Below are 26,632 nucleotides of genomic sequence, written 5' to 3'. Positions count from 1 at the left end.
CTGCTGCTTGCCTTGGCTTTTCTGGCAGCTGACTTTGGTGGGGAGCCGCCGACAGCCGGGCTGGGTTCGTCTAGGGAGCCCTGGTTTCGCGTTTGCTTTTGCCCTGAAGGGGAGCATGCAGACCCCGGAACCCGAAGAGGCGGAGGAAGAAGAGGACCGTACCCCGCTCCTGCTGCGAGAAGCCCAGCCCACCGGCAAGGCGGGTGAGAGCAGCGGCTGGAGGGACCGCTTGCCCCCCAGCGCACACCTCAGTCGTGAGCCTCCCGCCCTCTTTTTGTCTCCAGCAGCCAGTCCCCCTCGCTTTGAGGAGGTGTGGGGTGTAGGCGGGTTGGCGGGAGAGAGACATTTCTGTGGGGGTGCCTCCACCAGTTCCAGTATCCTGTGGAGAGGTGTCTTAACAGTCCCGGTCCTGTGCAGGTTTGCCAGTAGCTAGCAAACGCAGCATTATCCCCCTTTATTCGGAAGGAAGTTCCATTTCGGTGCTGACTTCCCCGGACTGCCGTCTGTCGCCATGAGTATCACCGACTATCACGGCGACCAGCTTCAGAGGGGTGGTCGGCGACAGCAAACGCGGGGAGAGGTCTTGTGGCACCGTGAAAGCTAACGGGTTTATTATACTTTCGTGGGCTACGTTGCATTTGGGTGAACAGTTGCCTTCACTTGCCAGCTACAGATGTCGAGGGAGAAACCTCAAAGTGTGGGTTCAAGAGTCTATGAAGTGTTAAGGCAATTTACAACCATACAGTAGTAGTAGTAATAATACATACATTTGACTGAGTTGCCCTAGTCACTGTGGGCAGCTTCCAGTGGCGTAGCGTGGGGGGTGCAGGGGGGGGCCAGCCGCACCGGGCGCAACTTCTGGGGGTTAGGGTTAGGGGGTGCAAATCCACGGGTTAGGGGGCGCAAATTACTTGCCTTGCCCCGGGTGCTGACAACCCACGCTACGCCACTGGCAGCTTCCACAAAATATAAAAACATAATGAAACATCAAGTTGTTTAACAACTTTTTTAAAAACAACAACAACAACAACTACAGATAGTAGCCCAGAGCAGAGATCTTGAACTTGGAGACTGATTGTTGTGAATGATTGGGCAGGCTTATCATGTATACATTACAGTGGTACCTCTGGTTACGTACTTAATTTGGTTACATACTGCTCCTCCCTGAAGCTCCGTTCTTAACCTGAAACTGTTCTTAACCTGAAGCACCACTTTAGCTAATGGGGCCTCCTGCTGCTGCCGCGCCACTGCCGTGCGATTTCTGTTCTTATCCTGAAGCAAAGTTCTTAAGCCGAGGTATTATTTCTGGGTTAGCGGAGTCTGTAACCTGAAGTGTATGTAACCTGAGGTACCTCTGTAGTTGTCGTGAACTGTTGAGTCCACCGTTTACAATTTGCCCTTTACTCCTTTGTGTGTGTACCAAATAAGGATAATGTTTAATGCATCTGATGCGAACATAAGAAGCTGCATTATATCATTTTGCCCAGTATTGTCTCCAAGGTTGTAGGTCTTCTCTTATCTGCTACTTGAGTTTTTAAGCTGGAGATGCCAGAGATTGAACTCAAGTCCTTCTGCAAGCATAGCTATTGACCCTCCCCTAAATGGGATCTAATCTACAAAATTTATGCTCCATTAAATCTGTTACGATGCTGTAATAATTTCCCTCGGTTAAGCACATAACTGCTGTCTGGGGCATGTATTTAAAGTACACTGCCTAGGAAGTAGTGCAGTTGAAGTCAGTGGGTCTTCATTCTTAAGAAACATGTTTTAAATACAAGCACTTGCATGTTAAAAATTTCCCTTATAGAAGACACGTGCCTGCACACGTGAGAAACTTTTCTGTAGGTGCTGATGAACAGGATGGTCACACACAAGCATGTCATGATCCTACACATGTGTTTGGTTGTTGCTTCCTTATGCTTAAACCGTGCAGCAATGCTCCACTGAATGGTGGTGAAAAAATATTTTTAATAAATAAATGGATTGAGCACCATCCACACATGTGCAATTGTTGCGTGTCATGTCTTTCAGCATTGTTGGTTTGTAAATACTGGTGTGGTCCCTGATTAGATAGTTTACATGCTATCAATGCAGGAATTTTGTGCTGATTGACAGTAGAGCTTGCAAGACAAAAGGAAGTAAGTCTTGTTTTGTTTTACTAAGTTGTTGCTCTTATCAGAGCATGCTAGAGATCGCTAGAAATAGAATGGTTTGGCTAGAAAACAAAATGTCTTGGCATATCAGTTAGGTAAGTGTTGTGTAGGGACTAGTTTGGGATGTGGGTGGCGCGGTCAGGGGTCCCTTTACCTTAGGGACTAGTTGCTATGGAGGATTGTTTACCTCTTATGCTGTATGACAAAACTGAGGGGAGTTTCAACTGTCAATTGTAATAAGGAATTAAAAGGAAAAAAATTAAAAAAATCAAGGCTAACACAAGCACCTTGCATGAGCCTAAGATACACTTTAAACTCCAGTGTGTATGTTTATATCACTATGTGCATCATTTCCAGGTTTAACCATAGTAAATAAGGAAAACAGAAGTGTTTGACTATTTGCAGAGCACTTAATTTACTGCAAATTGGAAAGCCAAAATTCTGTAACCCCAAAATGCCAAAATACACAATTTACTGTGAGTAGGTGGGAAATGCAGCCATGTAAACCATGCAAATACTTGGTCTGATCTGTCATATTTTATTTAATTGATGCAAGTTATTCATTATCAGCAGAAGAAACTAAAGTGCTACCATGCTAGGTTGAATACTGTGACCCAATTACAAGACAGTGCAATAGTTGAGGTGACAAAGTGGTGTCTCAAGGAATATGAGCAAATATTTGGTAAGTGAAGAGGAAGAATGCTGCAAGACTGAGCATAGTCCTGTACATATCTACTCAGAACTCAGTGTCCCAGTGAACTCAATAGAACTTACTTCTGAGTAGACGTGTATCAGATTGTGTTGTTACCCTGGGCACTAAAAGTCCATCCTAAGCTCTCTTAATGAATTGGGGGGGGGGGACTTTTTCAATGATGTAATCAACCCCTGAAAAGCTAGGACTGGTTTCTGATCCAGAGAAAAGGGGGAGGTGAACACTTTGCAAAAAATTTGTATAAACATTTTAACAGGCACTTCCAAGGGGGGTGAGGAAGAGAGACCATAAGCTATGCAGCTGCAAAGTATTGGGCAAGTCCTTATCTACATGGTTGCATTTCGCTACAGGGCCAGTGTGTTAATCCAGAGCAGGGGTCAGCAACTTAAGGCCCTTGGGCCACAAGCGGCTCACAGGAGTCGTTTAACTGGCCCCCGAGCCGCCCACTTGGTGAGTCTCCACATGCTGCGCTAAACCGGCACAACACAGCATGGGGACTTGCTTTCGCAGCACCGAAAATTGCGACTGCGCATGCGCAGATGTCGAAAATCACATCTGCACAGATGCAAGTGCTGAAAATCGCATCTGCACAGACACCAGAAATCGCGGGTGCCCACGCGATCTGGCCCACAGAGGGACCTTCGCTGGAGTGAACCGGCCCAGGCAAGGTAAACCTTGTTGTGCTTAGAGTAGGGAGATTTGCCTTAAAATTTCTGCTCCTCCCTGAAGCTCCCTAGGTGGTCTTTGGCTACTTGCTGTCACTCAGCCAAACCTGCTTCACAAGTTTATTGGGACAGCCCCTCAGTGTGGACTTGGAAAAGAAGCAGCTTAAACATTTATTTATTTATTTCACAAAATTTACATTATTCTTGATTGAAGTAAAGCATCAAAATAGTTTACAAAAATAATTAAATAATAAAACATCAGATTGTAATAAATGTTCTGTCTTCTATAAACTCTTTTGCATTTTGCCTAAAAAATATAATTAGTGGAGCTCATTCCCACCTCCTCCAGTGGTGTATTTAGCAAACTGTGTCTGCTTGGTTCCTTCCTACCAGCCCATGGCAGGAACAAAGCACAAACCTTGGTTTAGCGTTGCATACAAACTGGGGACCTTGGTTTCTTTTGCTCAAACCACTAAGCCAGGAACAAACTACCATGACATGCAAATACAGTGGTACCTCAAGTTAAGTACTTAATTCGTTCCGGAGGTCTGTTCTTAACCTGAAATTGTTAAGAACCTGAAGCACCACTTTAGCTAATGGGGCCTCCCACTGCTGCCACGCCGCCAGAGCACAATTTCTGTTCTCATCCTGAAGCAAAGTTCTTAACCTGAAGCACTATTTCTGGGTTAGCGGAGTCTGTCACCTGAAGCGTATGTAACCTGAAGCGTATGTAACCTGAGGTACCACTGTACTGCCGTTGTGTCTCTCCTGCTGGTCCAACTGAGCTCATGACTAACCTAAAGTCACCCAGTCCATTCTTTGAGGAGCCAGGATTGTCCCTGGAACCAAGCCGAAAGCTCTGTCCCATAGATTAAACTTCCTCTTGGTATTTATTCATTTCTGACTAGCAGTATTTATCCTGAAAAATCATCTGGAACCTGAGCGTAAGTGCTGTTTGTATAGATCTATTTACATTGATTGAAGAGAAGGACATGTTCCTAACGATAAAACTTAGAAAACAGTACATGCAGGTACGTGAACTAACATCTTGAGAGACAGTATACATCCAGTTACTAGATGCAAGAGAATGGCCATATCTAAGGCTGCTTTGTTTAATTTATTTATCTTTTCAAAATGTTTAATAAACTGAAATTTAATTGGGCAGCAAAATTTAAATATATATTCTTTTCAGTACAAATGCATATAAAATCTTGTTGAAAGAGGTATTATTCCTTTTCTCACACAAGAGGGCTGGATGCTTCTTACAAGTTGATGCCTGCTAGGAAACACATGTGCATTCTTTTTTTTAAAAAAAACCAAGCAAACAATGTTGCTTCAGAAATTCTGCAAAATTGAGTTGATTGATCATTTAACTAAAACTTGTATGATTTATTGATCAGGTTGCAATGTAGTTCCTAACCTGGCTTCCTGCCTTATTTATGCGCTCCCAGAGACATCTGGATGGAAACAGAATGCTGGACTTTGATCCAATCAAACAAGATAGCTCTTAATCCCTTTCAGTCAGCTGCCTTTGTCCATTTCTATTTGCCACTAAATGTTCACATTGGAAATCTTAAAATTGGTTTCCTTTTGCAATTGCGTGCACTTGTGGCATAAGTTTTGTACAATTACATAAAATATCCTTTAAAAAAAAAACCTAAACAGGACGGTCTGTTATTAGACAAGGAAACAGCACAGAAGAAAAAATGTAGCAAAGTGATAAGGAAGCTATCCTTATAAATAAATAATTAAAAACCATTATTGTAAGGATCTGTAATCCCACCAAATGTAGCTCAGTCACAGTGGTGTTCGTTTATCCTTCCATAAATCATGGGTTAAAAAAGACAATTAAAAGCAAGATTACAGTCCTGTCCTTTCTGGCAATGGCTGATCATGTTAAAATTTGGGGTTGTGTGTTGCTCCCTGCCCAGCACAGCATTGTTAGTTTTACTTCCCCATGTTTGGTCGGAAGTTGTCAGAGGTCAGAGATCATGTTGAAGACCCAAATACCGGTACTTGTCACAGTGTACATCCAGACTTGGGTTTTTTTAATGGTGAGAGATTAAAGCAGCACACCTATTCCCACTCCCTCCCAAAACCAAGGTGGTTTTCTCAGCAGCAAGGGATTTCCTAGTCATATCCGCTACTCTGCATCTTGTAGAGACTTTGTACAGCCCTGTTTTCATTTGCTTGGGGGACATGGAACAAGTAAAAGTTGGTTGAAAGTGGTGTCTCCTAAGTAATAAACCTGCACTAACAGCTGAGAAAGGTAAATAAATAAATTTGATGCTAAACATTCAATTCAAAAATACTGTGTGTATCGTTAAGTAAGAAATCGAATGGCAATGACTGAAATACAGAGTTTGGCATTTAGCGTTTACATGGCAGTTAGAGAGAGGCTACTGACTGAAAGCAGTGTGATGTGACGTGAATGGCAAAAGGCGGGTTGCTGAGGGAAGCAGAGCTGCAGAACAGGATATTCCACATCTACCATCAGAGGTGGATCTGGAGGAAAGCCAGAAGTGGTTTGCGGAAGCAGCAATAGCTTAAGGTGGTCTTGCAGAAAGGCAGAAGAATAAGGATGTTACTAACACCAGTGAAGGCTCCTTTGCTGTTTAATGTTGGGTACTAGAACAGCAAGATAATAAACTTGCCATGCCACGTCTACTGTGCCTCATTTGCAGTAATAAGTATTCAGGGCAACTTCCTCAAACTAAAAATGTTGAAGGAGCTTTCCGTTCAGATCATGGGAGCATTTCGATGATCCAGCACAACAGTAACTAGGAAATTAGAGGGAAATGTCTTCGAAAACAAGGTTGGTTGTGAAAGAAGTAGCTCCCGGGGATGTTAATGGTAAGAATTTAATATTGTGCCTTGTGGACCTGAAGTTGTGTTGTGGCGTGTTATATTTTTTTTAAAGGATGTTTGTGTGTGTGTGTGTGTGTGTGTGTGTGGGAGAGAGAGAGAGAGAGAGAGAGAGAGAGAGAGAGAGAATCACATAATATTTTCCATAGTATAATAATCATGCAGTGAAGCAAATATGAGTAATATTTTTTGTACATTTAAAGTGAGATTTTGGTGAACATGTTGTGGTTTATTTGCATTTCATGATTGAAAAGTATATGTTAAGACATGTGGACATAATATTGGGGTGTGAGTTTTGTTTCCCCTTTAGGGTTGGATTTGGGGGAGTAAGCACTCTTGAGTAGCTGCCAGAATGCACACTTTGCTTTATGTGTTTGTATGTATGTTGCATCCATGAGTGAGCATGTATTGAGCGCACTTCTCCTCTTGTCATTTGCTTGAGCGTCTTACCCCACTATTTTTATTCCTTTGTACTAGGGATATGGAAACTGTGGCCCTTTAGATGTTGTTAGCCATGTTGTCTGGGACTAATGGGAGTTGGAATCTAACAACAGCTGAGAATGGGGCACTAGTAGTCAGTCCTCCATATATGGTTTGCTCACCACAATTTATCCAAAAATATGGCATAATTTCTTATGAAACGCCTTCAGGCCATACCTGCAAGCTTTTGGGGTCGGTCATTTGACATTCCTTAGCAGAGCTAAGAAACTATTGTGGGTAATGTGCCACTAAGTCATACTCAGAGTAGAGCCATAACTTTAGTAATTTAAGGTCATTGATTTCAGTGGGTCTACTCTGAGTATGACTTAGAGGGATATCGTCTTCTGTTTCTCAGGCACATTTTGTCATACCAGATGTGTCCAATAGCTTAGAGTTTCTTGGTAAAGGCTACATAAATAAATCAACCCTGTGATCTTATGAATGATTACATCCCTTTAGCAAACGGTTAAAGTTCATGTTTATTCTAACTGAAATAATTGAACAATACATAAACATATACTCTCCTGCTTGTGAATTAATAGATAAGCAATGATTATTGTAAATCAGCCTTTACCAAATTTGTGCCCTCCAGTTTTGGGGGGTTGATGGGAGTTAAATTCTAAAATGGGTGGAGACCCTCGTGACGTGCAGGCCAGCCTTGGTCCACAAGGCTATTTCCCTACCAGATGTCAGTGGGTAACATCTCCTGATGGATGATGTTCAATTCTGCTGGGGGCTGCTTCATCAGCACATCCCCTGCAGAGAACACACTGGTGAAGCAGACCCCTGCATAGAGCAGATTGGCCCATCAACTGGTGAGCGGAGTGTTTGATCCTGGCTTGGTGCTGCTTCACCAACACTTACCTGGGAGAAATGCACTGACCAAGCTGCCGTCCACCCAGGCCAAAATGTTTCCCCATCCCTGGGCTACAGTTTCAGGAGAGCACATCCACACCGTGGAGTCAATGGATCAATCCTGCTTCTCAGTGAACTCTTGAGAATTGTAGTTCTGTGAGAGGGGATAGGAGTCTCGTAACAATTCCCAGCACCTTTAACAAATTAGAGTTCCCAGCATTCTTTGGGCCAAACCATAACTGTTACAGTGGCATAAAACAACATAAATGTATAGTGTGGATGTGACCTGACAACTCAACATTTTGTGGCTACTGAATATTCTCAGTCCACGCTGGATGGTTTTGGTGGTGTGTCCCCCAATTAGTCCATTGCCTGCATTTTGGCTTATGTGAGAATGAGTCTGGGGGCAAAGCCAAGGCTGCTGGGCCTTCTGCCTTTGTTTCAGTTAAAGATAGGTTGCTACCCAGAGTTGTGGGGATTTATTTTTACATTAACGCTTTTTAATGTGCATCACTTTTTCTTTTAGCGCCAATATGCTGCTCTGCTCGCCTCAGCTTAGCGATCTGGGCCTTCTTGGGATTCTTTCTCTTATATGCACTTCGTGTCAATTTAAGTGTTGCCCTGGTGGACATGGTAGAATCAAATGCAAGCTTGACCAAAAATACTTCAAATGTGTGCAAAGAACATTCTTCTACCCCAGTTGTTCCTCGTAACACTACGGTAAGTTTTACCAGATCTACTTTTGAGAATGCGAACTGTCTTAAAGGGTATGTGTTTTAAATTATTATCTCTTCAAGAACCGGCAGAATGCCAGTATTGGTGGGGGTGAATAAAGGGTTGTATCCAACTAAGTTCTACTTAGAGTAAACCAAATGGACGGTGTCCACAATGAGCCCACTCTACTAATTTCAAAGAGTATGACTAACAGTGGGCACAACCTAAATACTCTTGCAGTGTAATCTGAGGCATTTACTCAGAAGTAAATCCAGGTGATTTTTAATAGGTTTTACTCCCAGTTAGGTAGGTATAGGATTTCAGCCTTACCTTGGACTAAGCCTGATTTAGTAAGACCCATTGAAATCATACTCCTACATTCTGAATAAACATGCAAAGGATTGTGCAGAATATTAAATCAGCACCCCCTTGTGAAATTATCCAAGGGATCTTTAAAAGCAGTTATGATCTATCTTATCTCTCAGCATTCTTTTGCATGATCTGTGCCTTCAAATAGCCTTTGAAGTTCTTCCTATCACAGAGATTCTGCTCACATGATGCCACTATATTATCTGCATCAATCAGTCTGAGCTCTGACTCCTTACATAGGGTTGCTATACATCCAGAATTTCCCGGAAATTGCTGGGATTTGGCCACTGGAATCGGTGTCCGTCTGGGCGGAAATCGCTATAATGTCCAGGAAAATCCGGACATGTGGCAACCCTTGTCAGAAGTGTAGGTTTTGGCGAATTTTCTTGAAAATAGCTTAAAAACATCTCCCCCCCCCCCCGCAAGGCTCAACTTTTGTGTCCAGAATTTCACTTTTCAAAATACGGCTACCCTACCTTACAGTAATTCTTGTAGGGGTGTGTTTGTTTAAGGCAAGTAACATTCAGTCCTCATCAAATCCCTTTATAGATTTTTGCTGCATCCATTCTGCCTCCAGAATCACATGTACACTGCAGAATCACTCCCTTCCTGTGTGATGTGATGGATGCTACTGTTCTGAAAATAAAAAGATAACTCCCTGGAACCTAGGATAATGCCCTGACAACCCTAGAGAACTGCTGTCAGTCAGTGTAGACTATAATGACCTAGATAGACCAATGGTTTGACTTGTCATAAGGCGGCTTCCAGTGTTGCACACAGTACAGGCCAACCTGGACTGCACCACTATAATGTAAATGAGGTAAATTTGGGTGGTGTTTTTTTTTAAAAAAACTTATTGTACAGCCTATAGTTGTTTAAAGTTTGTAAGTCTGTCAAGTGTGGTAGTTCATACATTAACTAACGAAAAGAAGAGGAGAAGGCTTTGAAATCAGTTGATATGTGATTATTTTTATGACACTGCGACTGGGCTTTGCTTGCTTTAGGCGCCTAGTTGACAGAATGAAAACAATTAGCAGGATATTAACCAGCTATGTATATTTTAATGTCATTCATCTAAAAAAAAACAACCAATAATGTGGTCACTTTTTGGATGTACATAGGGAGTTCTTTCCATGCGTTCCATGAAAAATGAGCACGTAGTTCCCTATGTCCATGACGGGCATGTGGAAAATACAGTTTGTAAGCCACTCCGCAGTTAGCAATGTATGTCACCGATATGTGTGCAGTGTTGCTGGATGGGGAGCATGCCGTCCTTTGTTGTATCTTCCTGTGATGCAAGTGACGGGGTGGAAACCAGACCTTCATGTCTTTTTCTCTCCCTCACTTTCAGGGGAAAAAGTATCCATGGGATGCAAATACTCAAGGCTGGATCCTTGGTTCCTTCTTCTATGGCTACATCATTACACAGGTTCCTGGTGGATATCTTGCCCGCCAGTTTGGCGGAAAGAAGCTGTTGGGGTTTGGCATCCTGGGCACTGCCATTTTCACCTTGTTCACACCTTTGGCAGCAGATTTGGGAGTCGGGTACCTCATAGCTGTCAGAGCTTTGGAAGGCCTGGGTGAGGTAATCTCTCCTTCTCCGCCCCCTTTAATTGTTGTTGTTATTATTATTGTTGTTAAGAGTTTCAAAACAATTACTTTGTAAGTACATTAACAATCCCCTGTAATGTTGATAAATTACATTAGGTCAGCCTTTTCCAGCTTGGCATCTTCCAGATGCTTCAGGTCTCCAACTCCAGTCAATCCTAGCTCTAGCCGGGCAATGCCCAGATGTGAATGGAGTCCAAAACACCTGGAAGGCACCAAGTTGGGATCAACAGCTCCACAGGGATCTGGTTGGGGACTTTGCAAATAGGGTGCTGGACTAGATGGGACCTTCGTCTGATCTAGCTGGGCTCTGCTCATGTTCTTAATAGCACTTTTCTCACTTGGGTTTTCCATTGCTGCCGTTTCAGTTATAGTTCCACTGGCTTCTTGCGTGCTCTTATATTTTCCCCCAGCAGATAGACAGATGGGCATGAATCTGAGAGTTGAGGGTTCCTTTTCTCCTTCCCAGTTTTCCTTACACCCACCTTACAATGAACATGTCTTTTATGACTTCATTGTGAGGACGAGCATATTGTTAAGATCATAGAGCACCACATTAATGGGAAATGGTATATTAAGGGCTACGGGAGGAGCTGATATGAAAGGTATGTCGTTCCTCTGTGGCTGTGGAACTGATCAAATGGCATTTGCAGAGCTTGAATAGACGGGAAGGAAGTAGGAAGTTATGCCAGGATGGGTGGACCTGGCACTTAACTGAAATTTGTTATGTAAAATGTCTGCTGCATGCTTCCTTAAACAGTTGTGTATAAGCTGGGTTAAAAAATAAAATCTTTGGGCATTCCAAATTTTGCACCAAAAACCTGAATCCTGCAACTGTATAAATTATGCAAGTTGAGCAGTTTTCCCTAATTTCTCTGACTATACATAATTTACTCTGCAATTTTTGTTGTTTTTATTTCTGCCCCATCATTGTGAGAGGCAAAGAACTTCATAGGACAGCTTCATTTAAAAGGGAGGAAATGCGGAAAAGAATATTTTCAGGAAGCTGAATTCTCCACCCATTGCCACATTCTGTGCTCTTGCAGAATTGCAACATAAATCCAGCCCTTCCCTTAGCTCCCTGGGTTTAATATGATGCTTTAATATGCTTGTGACCTCTTTGAAACTTAATTGTTCATGAACATTTTTATTCAAAGTTCACATAGTTTTGATTAGATTTCTGGTTTAATTTAGGGGAGTCTGGTTGTTGTTTCTTAACCTGGTCTGTCTGCAGAATGAGGTCTCTTCCCTGCCATGCTGTCCGGCCTCCTTTGCATGTTGGCATTTAATAATCCAAACTGAGGGAAAACCACCACTTCAAAATATTTGTGCTGCTGTTTCTATGCAGAAACCAAAAGTTCAGCATAATTGTTATGTCCACAAAGCATATTCAGCTGAAGAATTGAGGCAGGCAAGGAATTAGTTCTGCTTAATTGCCCAGGAGCTATGTGCGTTTTGTTCAGAAAATAGCTTCGTACTAAGGCAACTGGTACTTTCTCCAGGCTACATTGGAGATGTTTTATTGAAGTGAATCTTGGCCAAATCATTTTACTCTTGAAAGATATGATGTACTATAAACAAATGTGTTTTCCAGGGTGTCACCTTTCCTGCCATGCATGCCATGTGGTCCTGTTGGGCTCCTCCACTGGAACGCAGTAAACTTCTTAGTATTTCATATGCAGGTGAGATGCTTTAAAAAATGCTCAAGTCTAGCCAATGAAGATGCAGCACTAATCTCTTTTAACTGTGGTATAACGGTTGGGAACAGGCCACAGGATTATGCATTCCATTTCTGCTCCCACCCCCATACTCCTGCAGCTACCCATTAAGCATGGTTCATTGATGTGCATGCCTTGCCACAAAACAGTGTTTATCCCTAACCTAGGTGTATTCAAAGCCTAGCATTTTCAATCCTTGAGAAGTCTATGTACTTGGACAGACAGGGTGGCTGGGCGGGGTAAAAATAATAAAGTGATTATTATTTTAAAATAAAACTTTAATTTCTAGGTGCGCAGCTAGGAACTGTTGTGTCTCTTCCATTGTCTGGCTTGATCTGTTTTTATATGAATTGGATTTATGTGTTCTACATATTTGGTAAGTGTTTTCACTGTAAATGTCGTTCAGTTGAGTAAAGATTGTATTTTTTTTTAATTATTAATTTTAAAATATACAAAACAAAATAGCAATGAGCAAACTTTCTCAACCTCCCCTCCTCATACAACTAATCGCCAGTCTTAAGGTGTGAATTAGGTTACTCTCTTTTCTCTCTTTTCTCTCTCTCCATCTTTTTAATAATTATATATAACTTTTAAATGTGGTTCAGGAGAATCCAGTGGTACTCCAATTTGGCATAGGTACAATTAAGATACCCCAAATCCTAAGGACAATGTTTTTTTTTAAAAAAAAAAAATACAGCTGGAAGATTGTTTTTTAGTCCTGTGTCATTGTAAAGCTTTTCGTGTGTATTTCTAGAACACTTTGTGCCTGATCATTGTAAATAAATGCCTAAAATACTTCCCCAGCTATTTTGTCTGTCACACCCTGGGGAATGTCATAATCTGATGACATTTTTCTGTTAAGCTTATATATGCATGTGTGTCAAGAAATGTGATCTACAGACTGCCCACTAAGAGAATTTCTGTCTATGGGAGAGTTTGTTCGTTTTCAGCAACCCAATTCTCTCGCTTAAATAGTCCCATTGTGCGAAACATCTCTGATTAATTTTGTTTCGTATCACACCCACGGCCACCTCATCTATGCCTTGTTTAGCTACAGGAAGCTGACAAATCTAGAAGTTTTTATGCATTTGATGTATCCTTAGCGCGGGTGGCGCTGTGGGTTAAACCACAGAGCCTAGGACTTGCCGATCAGAAGGTCGGCGGTTCGAATCCCCGTTGCTCAGTCCCTGCTCCTGCCAACCTAGCAGTTCGAAAGCACATCAAAGTGCAAGTAGATAAATAGGTACCACTCCAGTGGGAAGGTAAATGGCATTTCTGTGTGCTGCTCTGGTTCGCCAGAAGTGGCTTAGTCATGCTGGCCACATGACCCGGAAGCTGTACGCCGGCTCCCTCGGACAGTAAAGCGAGATGAGCACCGCAACGCCAGAGTCAGCCATGACTGGACCTAATGGTCAGGGGTCCCTTTACCTTTACCTAGCAGACAACGGCAATTGGTACACATGGCTTCACATTTAAGTGATCCTCTGGATATGCCCACACACATTTGCTATGTTGGAACGATCTCTTTCATTTACCTTTGAGGGTGGGGTTGGCTGGTTACTACATACCTGTGGGATCCACAGGTAGCTCTGGCTTGAGAGACATTTCATGGTGATCTTCAGATGCTCTGCAATAGCAGCTGGCAAGGCACTGTGGGTGGGGCAGCCCTGTTCCCCCATGTTTCTCAGCACCAAACATCACTGTAACTTGCCGAGAGGAGAGAGGGGGGTAAAGGAGTGTCAGATTGGCTCTACCGCCGTGTCCACAGTGTGCTGAGCTGCCCACTGTCTTGCCCCCTGCCCCTCTCCCTCCTGGTAAGGGGCAGTAATGTGGGGTATTGGGAAGCCGAGCAACACAGCACCACCGATGCCAGCCACTCCTGGTGGGTTGTAGCAGTGCTTGCAAATTTAAAGTCTCATGGCTGCCATTTCCTTGAACATAAGCATTGTTGTTTTCACTTTAAGGTGCCCTAGGTGTGCTGTGGTTCATCTTCTGGATGTTGATAGTTAGCGATACACCAGAAACACACAAGAGAATTTCTCATGCAGAAAAGGAATACATCCTCTCCTCCCTTACAGATCAGGTGTGTACTTTTTGGTCAAGCCTTTGCTCATTTCTGTTGAAGTACTGGGGTAATATACATCCACTATCGTATTTAAAGGACAAAGAGGTCCTTGTAAAAATGCTTTTAAAGCTCAGTAACATTTTGTTGTTTTATAAGATTTATTATCCGTCCTTTGCCGTAAGGTCCCAAGGCGGGATACATCAATAAAACATGCAATTATAATTAGAACCGTTGCAATTATAAATGCATAAAACAGATGGAACAGAACTGTATAAAAGAGGTGGTTCCAGCAGATGAAAAAGCCAGCTAAAAAGAACATTTGGGTGAGAAAGGGAACAAGAATGCCCAGCAGCAGAATCCCTGAAAATTCACCACTCAGACAAATGTTTTGTCTTCCTAATGTTAAACAGAAGTTCACCCATGCTGTGCACCAACCGTGGTTAAGTGTGGGTGTACCTGCATGCAGCAGGTAAGGGACTCAAGGAGGAACATGAATCCCATAGCTTGTTCCTGATAACCTTAAGCATCGGGATTAAGGGATCTATCATTATGCTTAAGAGTGCAGACTGGCAGGAACAAGCTCTTTAGAAAAAATCTTCGTTGAAGTTTTAAGAAGTGTGATTCAATTTTTTTTTAAAGAACATCTACATGAATTGAATTTCTTCTCTTTAGCTTTCTACTCAGAAATCCATCCCTTGGGGAGCCATACTGATGTCGCTTCCACTCTGGGCTATCGTCGTAGCACACTTTTCTTATAACTGGACTTTCTACACACTCCTTACCCTATTGCCTACTTACATGAAAGAAATTCTGAGGTTTGATGTACAGGAGGTAAGATACCCTGTGTTCTCCAGTTACAAAACTTACCCTGAAGTGACCTAGGCTAGATCATAAACTTGGCTTTCAGTAGGAATTACAAAGACAGTCAGAACCTAAGCACCCAGTGGGGCGAAGCTACAGAAATAGCCTCCTGACTGTGAGGTACGGGCTGCACAGGGTCATTCAATTACAGCACAACCCTACATAGGTCTACTCGCATGCAAGTAATAATTTATAATTATAATAATTATAATAATAATAATAATTTATTATTTATACCCCGCCCATCTGGCTAGGTTTCCCCAGCCACTCAGGGAAGTTCCAACAGAATATTAAAATACCATATTTTTCGCCCTATAGGGCGCACCGGCCCATAGGGCGCACCTAGTTTTCAAGGGGGGAAATCAAGGAAAAAAATATGACACACACCCCACAGCTCTGGGAGCAGCGTACAGGCTGCACACAGCCTGTGCGCTACTCCAAGACCTTCTTCCTGCTTTTGCGGGAGGTGGCGGAATTCCCCCACCTCCCACAAAAGCCCACAGGAGCCGCGCGCGACTCCTGCGGGCTTTTTGACCAGGAGGGAGAAGGGACTGAAACAGCCAGTCAGTCCCTTCTCCCTCCTTGGGGAAAAGCCCCCAAGAGCGGTGCGCTCTTTAAAGGCTGCGCAGCTCCTGCAGGCTTTTCGACCCAGCTTGTGGGGCTGGCGCTGGGGCTGGCACTGCTTTCCCCCACCGCCAGCCTCAAAGCCGGGTTGGAGAGTAGCGGGAAGGCATCGCGTACCTTCCCACTGCCCCCCGATCCTCTGGGGCTGGCGATGGGGGGAAGCGCTGCTTTCCCCCACCGCCAGCCTCCAAACCAGGTCGGAGAGTAGCGGGAAGGCGTCGCGCACCTTCCCGCTGCCCCCCAATCCGCTGGGGGGAAGCACTGCTTTCCCCCACCGCCAGCCTCAAAGAGCAGACTCTACTGGCTTCAGCGAAAGCAACGCGAAGCCCCCGGAGCACAGGCTTTGCATTGCTATCACTGAAGCCAAGGAGCCTGCATTCGCCCCATAGGACGCACACACATTTCCCCTTCATTTTTGGAGGGGAAAAAGTGCATCCTATAGGGCGAAAAATATGGTACAATAGTCCCATGGAGTCTAATGTGACTTGCTTCTGAGTAGACATGCATAGGTTTTCTCTGTTAGCCTCTTGGCTGAGTGGGAATGCGATCCCAAATCGCTGGTTCATGGCTTATACCACACACTGGTATTCAGTATGTGGCCTTGAAGTCAGCTCTGTATGTGGAGTATCTGGCAGCGCTGAGAGATTTTAGGAACAAGAATATCAAATGGCATCTTTGTCACCTGTCACAGGAACACAAGGCCACATGTTTGTGTTTTTCCTGGGAAATCCATTCTAGTGAGAGAAGAGGAGGCTTTGGGTATCCAACACTTCCCCACCCCCTGCAGTCCATAAATAATTTAACCAGCAATATTACTTCTGGAAGTGCAGCTCTTAAAACTCCAGCCACTTTTTAGTGAGCATAATGAAATTTGAACGTGCAACTTAAAAATCAATTTACTATGAGAGGAGAGAGAATTGTCCTTTTTTCTGTCTCTCTCTCTCCCTCTATCTCTCACATTACGGTGCCATCACAGTTCCCTGTTTTGCATTTTAAGGTTAACGGCTTAATTAAAAATGTGCTGCTCATTCAAGAGCATTTGCTAAAATTAGGTTGAAGCAGCTGTGAAGAGCAGCCTATCCAACTCCTTTACCTTGTGCTTCAATTCTAAAGGTTGCTATGTAAATTCCTTCAGAGCAATTGCAATTTTTTGTTCTGCTGGCTGCACATTTAACAGGCTCTCTGAGAATGAACACCTGTGACAAACGAATGTGCACCAGAGGGTTCTTTTTCCCAGGAGGAAGGAATTGAAGCTGTTTCTCTGGCTCCTTGTTCCTTTTCCTCCTGGAACATTCTGCTGCTGTTCTTGGGAGAACCTTCAGATAAGTCGCCCAGTCTGCTGGTTGCAGCATCAAGCTAGGTTCCTTAACCTTGAGCAGAGTTGCTGACTGGGAGGGCTTCACTCCAAGTCAGAGTCTGAATCCCCTTTGGTGGGTCTGCTGATTTATAAACATGCCCCCTGAGTGAGTGAGTGAGTGAGTGAGTGAGTGACACAGATGCTATGCGGAGCATCAGTTCTTCTGATTGCCATGGGCATTCCTACAGTGGATCTTCAACAGTAATCACACCCTTTGGGTAAAAATTTCCAGAAATTTCAGTTACAGAGTTGGCTGTTGACTCTTCTCTTCATGAACTGCCTAAAGCACGCTAGCTTTTGTCTGCAAGGTGCATAATTAAATGGAGAAATCCCTGTAGTGTGAACCAGCCCTTTAAGCATCTCCTTTTAAATCAGATTCATCTGATACCAGTGCTTTGCAGTTTACCTCAGTGGAAATAGAATCGGTCTTGATATATATAACAAAGAGAGTCAACTTGGTTCCCCTCCAAATATTGGATGACAGCTCCCATCATCCTGGACCATTGGCCACACTAGCTGGGGCTGATGGGAGTTGGAGTCTACAAACATCTGGAGGCATAACATTGTCTCTATCCTTTTGCTTACTTGAAGGGTTTCTCGGATTCTTTTTTCCACAATGAGCCACCTTGCCTGAACGTGGCTGTTGCAGTTCCCGCTCACTGTAAAAAGAATCTAAGCCAAGATGGGTGGACTGACAAGCAGTTCTAGCTGCCACTCCAGCCTCAAACCAGGCAGACGTCTTCTCCTTTAACTTGGTTGTTAACCTCTGGTGTTTCTCTGAAAATAGGTGGAAAGCTTCTGTTGTTAAACCAGATACTCGTGTCTCATAACTCAGGATGTGTTTCCACTGTAGCTTGCAAGAATTTATCACTTTGCCATATCCTTAGAAAGGAAGTCAGTTTCCTTTATCATAAAATGTGTGACTTGTCAATTATGTTCACTGGTTATCTTACAGTACAGTATCCATTAAACACTACAACAAAACAGCTGTTTCAGACAGTACAAAACAGCCTTTAAATAGCTGTCCCCAATCCTGTTTGTACTGCTGAAGACATTTATTATTTTTATTATTCTGTACTTAGGTATTCATCTTGAAAATAAATAAATATATGCACAAAAAAGGTGTTCCCATCCCATCCTAAATCTGGTTTTCTTTTTCTGTACAGAATGGATTTTTATCTGCACTGCCTTATTTTGGCTGCTGGATTTGTATCATTCTATCTGGTCAATTCGCTGATTATTTGCGGGAAAAGCAAAACATGCCCACCGTATGTGTTCGCAAAACATTTACTCTGATAGGTAAGGAAAGAATGTGCTTGTTTTCAATTTGGCTTGTAGTTTAAATGGGGTTTTGTCAAGCTTGTACAGTGTTCTTACCTGCTTTAATAAGCCCCCTCCCTCAGTTTTAAATTCTTACCTGTTGTAAAGAAAGCTGCAATTCTCCTGCCGGATTTTTTCTGGCAGGTGCATTTTATATATACTTATATTCCCAGTAGTAACAAGAGCATTCCTGCACAACTTGTGTTCCATAATACCAAATGCAGCTCCTCAACTCAGCCTTGTATGGTGGCCCACCAAGGACTTTATAAACACTTCACTTTTGCTGCTTTTGCTCTCTGTATATGGTAAGCATCCCTGGCTGGGTATGCATAGTGGCTATGAAAGGGTCAGGCCCTTTCTGGCTGCTGCTCCCAGGATTTTGTGGCTAGGAAAGCCAAAGAATAACTTTGATGAGATCCTCTTCGTGTGCCCTTGGGCTTTTGGAGAAAACCGGTGCCTGGACACACTTGGGCAATGCTTCTAACAGCTGAGAGATGAAACCAGCATTGGACCAGATGTTAATAGCTTTGGACAGGGCCCTTGTTCCTTATCCCTTACTGGTTGGTTGTAGGTTCATAGGAAGAAGCCTTAACTGAGTGTAATGGAGAGTTAACTGTTATACTGCTGTTCCCGCTATAGGTGGCCCTGTGTCCAAATGAGGCAGTGAGTCATGCTGCTTTTCTTGTTTGCAATGAAGCTGCTAAGCATCCATTCTGGCTTGGTCTCTTCTCTGAAATCAACCGGCACTGAGTCAGCCCCTTGTTACATCATCTAGCTCAGTATTGTCTACACTGATTGGCAGTGTCTTACCATGTGCTTCTCAGCGCCACTCCCCCCCCCCCCCCCAGATGGCAGGGATCTGAACCTGGGAGAGTTGCTTTTGAAGTAGGCGTTCCACTACTGAGCTGTGCCATCTCAATCCATCCTCCATGTTCTCTCCATGTTCTCACTTACCCTTTCCATGTGCCAATAACTTCTGAAAAGCTCTCGAAGCAACCTGAAATGGCAATTATATAAACTGAAGCTGAGGTAACTTCACAAAAAATGATGATTTAAAATGCAGATATTTTAATCAACTGTTCTTCTGCTCTGTTCTTTCTCCATCCTGTCCTGTGCAAAAATGTCCTTCGCTATTTCATCGTATTATAAAATGATAAGTCTTGATCAGAACGGGATGTGTTTGATATTTCCCTAGTGACGTTTTTATTACCCAGTTGGGTTATTAAATAAGCAACTACAACAGGTTTGTTGGTTTTAATGAACATCTAAAGTACCAATAGCTTCAATTTTGTCATGGATAAAATAGCTCAGGCAAAAGCATTCATCTCCAAATTGAATACAGTCTTACCTCAGGTTAAAGTCACTTCGGGTTAAATCTTTTCAAGTTGCATCCTGCGGCAACCCAGAGGTAATGGAATGAGTTACTTCTGGGTTTCGCCGCTCATGCATGTTCAGACGCTCAGAATGACGTCACGTGCATGCGCAGACGCAGCAAATCGCGACCCGCACAGACGCAGGTTGCGTTCTGCTCGTGATGTGAACGGGGCTCCGGAACGGATCCCGTTCGCATCTAGAGGTACCACTGTAGTGATATAGTTTGTTCACTAGGTGGCAGCACAATGTAGAATAATTGCTGGGCCTTTCCTCTCTTTATTTTCAGTTTTTTATCAAAAAGTAATGATGGTCAGTCCATAAGACAGCAGCACAAAAGACACAGAGATTAAAACATTTCTTAGCTAGGTTGAAACTAGATTCTGCTTTAAAAGTTCCATGCAAAAATAGTTGCTTATTTCTCACTTAGGCTGCTTACTTTCCACCCATCTTGTAGCATTACAGTAGGCCAGACAAAATACTTTCATAATGTTACTCTGGGACATTTTGCAGTAATGTGGATCTCGGGACAGATTCTAGGCTCTGAGTGCCACTGCAATGATCTCTTTCCCGGGGATTGAATACATTAATTCAGCATGTTCAAAATGCTTGAGAGCAATGTTGCATGTCTTGAACCGATCTTGTATTAATCCCTATGAATGCATGAAGCTGCCTTGTATGTTAGTCCATCGAGCCCAGCGTTGTCTGCTCCAGAAGAGTTATCCTAGTTCTGCTTCCCGAATTCCTTCTAACTGGAGATGTCAGGCTCTAAACATTCACATGCAGAGCATTTGCTCTTGTCACTGATCAATGGCACTTCTTGTGTCAGTAGGAACTCCTATACCCTTACAAGTGTGTTCTTCCACCATTGTGTGCCTTCAACGTTGCACTCGACCAGGGCCACTACCTCTTTTTTCATCTATCCCTTACAGCTTCTGAGTTTCCAGGTGCTCCTGCATCTCTTACCTGTTTGCTTTCCTGTGCCTTGGTGCGACAGGCTCTTTAGATGTGGTTAGGATACAGCAATGGTTGACAAACTAAGGCCCGGGGGCCAGATCCAGCCCAATCGCCTTCTCAATCCGGCCCTTGGACAGTCCGGGCATCAGCGTGTTTTTACATGAGTAGAATGTGCATTTAAAATGCGTCTCTGGGTTATTTGTGGGGCATAGGAATTCATTCATTTCCCCCCCAAAAATGTAGTCTGGCCCCCCACAAGGTCTGAGGGACAGTGGACCAGACTGCTGAAAAAGTTTGCTGACCCCTGCTTTAGGCAGTCTTGCCCAGGGATCAGCAAAGGACTGTTGCTTTGTTTATAGATCAAGAGCTGAGAACCACTAGTATTATTTTTTAATGAAAAGTCACTGCAATGTTTTACAAAGAATAAACAAAATTTGAGTTCCCATGAAGGTAAGGTTTCTGCTTTGTTTTTATTAAGGAATGATTGGACCTGCGGTATTCCTTGTAGCAGCTGGATTCATAGGCTGCGATTATGAAATGGCTGTTGCATTTGTAACCATATCCACAACACTAGGGGGTTTTTCTACATCTGGATACAGCATCAACCACCTCGATATTGCACCATCGTAAGTATTCATGACTGAGTGTGCGTTTTTTCAAACAAGATTCCCTGAAACAGTGAATTAAATAACCACAGTACTTGTCTGCATTTTTCTTCAGTCACTTATTTGGGTTAATTCAACTCCTTTGTGTGGCAGCCTTAAGTTGCAATCCTACCAATGCACTCTTAACTCTGGGAGTAAATCCTATAGAATCCTGATCTTCCAGGCTTCTAAAATGTGCAGGGAGCCTCCAGGTATGCAGCATGTTCCCTGCTTCAGAAGATTGCCTGTCTCTTGTGGCAATTGGAATAGCAATGGGGGGATGGAAAGGGAGAGCAGAATTAAAATGCTCACCTCCCTGTACTTGTGTGTTTAATTAAAATGACTAGAGAATGCCTGAAGAAGGCTTCAGTGGGGCTGACCTCTGCGTAGAAATGCAGAGGGTTGCAGCGTGTAATCTGCTGTTGATATTATCTGCCTGCTTCCCCTCATCCACCCACCAGCGTTTCTGTAGCACATGATATTTGCTTGTTGAAGGTATAGTTAGAGCTACCTGCATAGGTTGACACTTAGGTAATGGGGAATAGCTCCTGTGGGACACAGATGTACTATAGACATCATTTTCAAAGTGGATATCAATGCCATTGCAATGCTTAGATATATTTTTTTTGGGGGGGGGGAGCTATACCACTAAGGGATTTATGGATCTTTATAAGATAGTCATCTATCCTGTGAGGCTTTTCCTTTTTGGCATTCATCTTCATAAAGTCATTAATGTTTAAGCAGTTCCAAGTTAGCAAAGGTCATATAAATGCCAGCTTCTTTATTCAACGAGTATGTAATTAATATACTGAAGCTGTGCAATGGTTCTTTGGGGTTTCAGTTGGGGGGTCTTCCCCAACACTACCTGGGGATGTCCTGAACTGAACTTGGAACTTGCAGGGTGTGTATTCCACCAGGGAGCTTTGACCTTGCCCCAGGCATCCTTTCTCAGAGTATCATTTTGCCTTTCCCTCACATTACCAGACAGGGAAGCGCACGAGGCACATTTTGTCATGGCATTTCTAACATGCCAGCTAGAGTGAGCTCCGGTTTTCTGCCTTCCAGTTTTTTGAACTTCACACCTTTTCCAGCCTGAATGGTGGTTTGTTAAAAATTGTGTTGTTTTGCAGATTTTTTTGTTTGTTTGTTTTTAATGCTTCCAGTTTGTGAATTGCTTTTTGAAATTTAAGAAGCAAAAGGCAAAATAGATACAGTATGTGTTTAAATAAAATTAGAGGAGAGCAAGTCGCAAAGTTACCGTTCCTCTCAGATTGCACTGCCCTTACGCAAAGTGTATCCGCACAAGGGCTTAGAGAGCGGCCACTTGCCTGCCCACTGTGAATAAACCCTGTGCTAAAGCCAAGTATGAGGGTGACTTAGCACTTGGGTTTTGTTTCCCTCATAAATACTTCATTGAGAAGTTTGTGCATGTCTCCTAATCCACTCTGGACAAGTGGATGAATCATGTGCGAAATTCTTTCTGGGGTGTCTTGTTTCAGTATGTTAGGAGTGACAAAACATTTGAGCTTGTGCTGAGAATATCTCCCCACCCCATACATGTCTAGTTTTATATAATATATGTGTGTGTGTGTGAATTGCAAGGGAATGAAAATCCTACCATCGTTCCTGAGTACCAGAAAGAAGTTCAAGGCACTGTGGCATCAGGAACCAGCTGATTTTTTTCTTCTTATTTTCTTAGATATGCTGGCATCCTCCTTGGAATTACAAATTCATTTGGCACTATCCCAGGAATGGTGGGACCACTTGTTGCTAAAGGCCTAACTCATAGTGTAAGTTATTATTGGTCTTTCCCCCTCATTTTCTTCTTTTAAAGGTTAAAGATTTGATTGTCTCATGTGTCATTATTGGCTGTGGGTTTTTTTCTTGTTATTTTTAAACAAGACCAAAGAAGATTGTTTTATACTTTCTCTCTCATACCATGTTTATTGATATAAAACTGCAGCCATATGTCATGCGGCAGAGAAAATTAATCTCTTTTCTGAGACTCTCTGTACTAATATCAATTTTTATTTTAATAACCCATATGTTCTCGTCCGTTGCTTTGTGAGCTGTGCCATAGTAACCCTCCCATTCAGCAAAACAAGTTCTTTAAGCCTCTTCAAGCATATATAAAACAAAATGAGGACAACCTGGAAAGAAGGAAAAGTGGGGGGGGGGGGGAGTAAAGCTTCATGGTTCCACTGTGTGAATTTAACTGGGACCCTTGAAGAAAAACATCCTAGCACAGAACAGCTGCATTTTTAGCCCCATCAGTCTTATTAAGTGATAGGCACCCTTGAGCCTGATAAACTGGTGTTGGGTTGACACTGATTCCTCAGGATTTTAAAACTGGGGTGTGTATTAGAGTGCAGCTCAAATCTCCTCTGGCAATGGACCTCCTATAAGTTGAGGTTCTCAAGTTTTCATGTATTCACAAGACAGGTTGTTATACTGAAATGTTATTTAATAGCAAGAGTTGCAAACTTTGAGCAACTTCTCAAAGTTCTTTATACACTTTATTCCACTGCTGGTGGAAACTTCAGTTTAGAACTCTCACTAAACGCTTGAGTGTAGTTTATACAGATTAAGAGTTACACCCCTAATTGAATCCCGTTTAGCAAAAAGTCATACTGAGCTGAACAAAATATGCCATGTTTTGAATAAATAATTGTATTGGCTACATAGATCCAGTCTCTAAACAGTGCTCAGGTGGACCAGGAAAGAGCAGAGAGTTCAAGTGTTCTCTTTATTTCAAGCCTTAACAGAAGTCTTCTGGTTTCCTCAACCCATAGTTGGCCATGACATCTATACCAATAAACTGTGGCTTGAGCAGGCCTTGCAAACCCAATCCTCCAAACCAGGGATGGGAAACCTGAAGTTCTCCATATGTTGTTGGGCTACAGCTTCCATCACCGCTGACTTTTGGCCATGCTAGCTGAGGTCCAGCAATATCTGCAAGTCCATGGGTTCCACAACCTTAGGCAAACAATGGGTTTAAAGGATCAGGAATGCAACATCTGAATGCAGCCATCTTTTTAATACAAATTATCTGCTCCACACATTCTCCTTTTCCTGCCATTCAGTTTATTCCTGATCATGGTTCTGTTACAGTAATGCACTGATTTATCTCCTTATTTCTGCCCCTTTGCCAGAATACTGTGGGAGAATGGCAGACTGTCTTCTATATCGCCGCTGCCATTAACTTATTTGGAGCCATCTTCTTTGCATTATTCAGCAGCGGAGAAGTTCAAGACTGGGCACTCAATGGCTACCACTTGCATAGGAACTGAATGAACCTTGGGGTTAATCACCGCCACACATTGCAATCATGTGACCTGGAATGCCTTTCACATGACGTCTGCAAAGTCTATTGTGACCCTTTCTTGTTGCAGCTGGAAAATATTTCACATTTCAATATGCTTATTCTGTAAGAAGAATGTGGGATCCAGTCTTACACAATTGATTGGTGTCAGATACCTGTGACACATTCTAATCAGTGTATCAACTTTTTAAAAACGTGCCTGAATTAAATATTAGTTGGAGGGGGTGTAACACAGAAAAAGATGAGATTTTGTTGGTTAAGGTAATTTTAGGTAAGGGTTGTTAGAATTATTGCTGGTTTTAGCTGTATTTATTTATCTTGTATGATTAATCCAAAAAGTAATGGAAATTAAAAACAGGGAATTAATCCTTGTGCCCTCTTAAAGTATGTATTTGTGAGCATGTGTCCACTGTGACAGGAATGGAGAACCTCTAGCTTTCCAGATGTAGCTGGACTACAACTCCCATCCTCCTCCACCATTGTCCGGGGCTGATGGGAGCTGGAGTGCAACAACATTTGGAGGGCTTACCTCTCTGCTCAGGCCTTGCTTTTGAACTTCCCATAGTCATCAGGTTGGCCACTATGAGAACAGGATGCTGGGCCTAGATGGGAAGGAGGCCAAATCCAGCAGGCTCTTCCCATGTTCCCTGTGCTGTGTGGTTTCACCAGACCTGTGAAGCGCAAACACTGCTACATCATGGAGAAAAATAAGCCCAAAGTCTTTTACTATATGGAGAAATTCAGCAATGATGTTGATTTGAAGGAACGGTTTCTCTTTACCCTCCTTTTTTCCTCTCACTGTCCTAATACTCATTTTGAGCAAAAAACCACAATTATCCAGGCAGAATAAGACCAAGTGGCAGCAGGATCATACTAAAAGTTGGTTGCAAAATATGTACCAATGCAATCCTGTGCATATATACTTGGAAGTCCCCCTGGGGCTTCAGTGGGACTTATTCCCAGGTAAGTGAGTGCAAGATTGCAGCTGAATTGACTATTAGGTTTCTGAATGAATAAACCTGAAGGTTAAACTAAGAGTGTGTCTGCATAGGCTCTCTTCAGGGATTGGGTGTGCCCATGTAACTGATTCAGAATCCTACAGCCCTCGGCCAGTCATTGACGTCTGTCAGTTCACATTGCAGATAAGGCCTGTGTCAGCTTATTTTGCCACAATGAGATCCAGAATACTAGTAAGGGGTTGGCCCACGTTGCATTGCACCTTCTTTTTCAGAAGATATCTCCCTAACTTCATATTTGAAGCTAGCATACCAAACTGGAAATGGAGGGAATATCCATGCGCAGAACCACCTAAGAGATACAAGGAAGAAGAAGAAGAAAAAACTTTTTAGAATAGGTTTTGGGATTCTTCCCGTACCCGTGCTGATTTTTTTATTTTTAAAAAACCCAAAAATTATTGAAGAGCAGCATTGGGGTTTCTCCACTACTGCTGTGGTTTGGAAAGCCACACCACACCCTGGTCAGAGGACAGCCTCCAGAAGTAGAGCTGAGGTTTCATGTCTACACACTAAGCGTAAGTGCCATTGAATCCACACTGGGACATAATTCTGAAGAGCTCTGCCTTGTACGATGGAAATGTGAACTTCCGTAGCACTGAATGTGCAGTTGTGCATGGGAATGACATGGTGGGCTAGGCAGCTGAGGCTTTGGCCTCGATATAGAGTACTAGGACACAACAGGCTAAATGGTCCTTTTTTGGATCATTCCAGGTGTAAAGCAATCCAAAGGGGGGACACACTTTGGTGTTCCTTCCACCAACCCAAAGGGAAACCTGATACACCTCCCACACGCTGCTCCAGTGGAGCCCAGCTGACTTCATTTCTGAGAAATGACAGGTTACTTTTGTTAGCCAGCTTTACATATATTTTAATTTGCATTGAAATGTGATAATGACGTCTTGTCAGCTGTGTTGTATTTTGCAACTTTCAGTGTAATAAACAGTGCGGGCATTTTG

The 26,632-nt window shown here is 43.0% G+C and overlaps 1 protein-coding gene across 4 annotated transcripts; it reads left to right on the top strand.

The window, feature by feature from the left end:
- SLC17A5 (solute carrier family 17 member 5) lies at window positions 1-26,632 on the top strand. 4 transcript variants are annotated; one of them, XM_080998014.1, is made up of 11 exons: window positions 1-254; window positions 8,257-8,450; window positions 10,165-10,398; window positions 12,016-12,103; window positions 12,429-12,515; window positions 14,104-14,222; window positions 14,877-15,035; window positions 18,213-18,345; window positions 21,173-21,320; window positions 23,038-23,128; window positions 24,491-26,632. In XM_080998014.1, exons 1-11 carry the CDS (start codon window positions 116-118, stop codon window positions 24,626-24,628), a joined length of 1,530 nt encoding a protein of 509 aa, XP_080854140.1. In that variant the 5' UTR covers window positions 1-115; the 3' UTR covers window positions 24,629-26,632. The 4 variants fall into 4 exon arrangements, with proteins under 4 accessions (XP_080854140.1, XP_080854143.1, XP_080854141.1 ...); XM_080998015.1 differs by having other exon boundaries at window positions 2-203; XM_080998016.1 differs by lacking the exon at window positions 1-254 and adding an exon at window positions 5,759-6,383.

This window comes from Podarcis pityusensis (assembly GCF_964106645.2).
Source record: "Podarcis pityusensis genome assembly, chromosome: 3".
Classification (NCBI taxonomy): Eukaryota; Metazoa; Chordata; class Lepidosauria; order Squamata; family Lacertidae; genus Podarcis; species Podarcis pityusensis.
The sequence above is the reverse complement of the archived record's forward strand: the minus strand, read 5'-3'. Positions and strand labels throughout refer to the sequence as shown.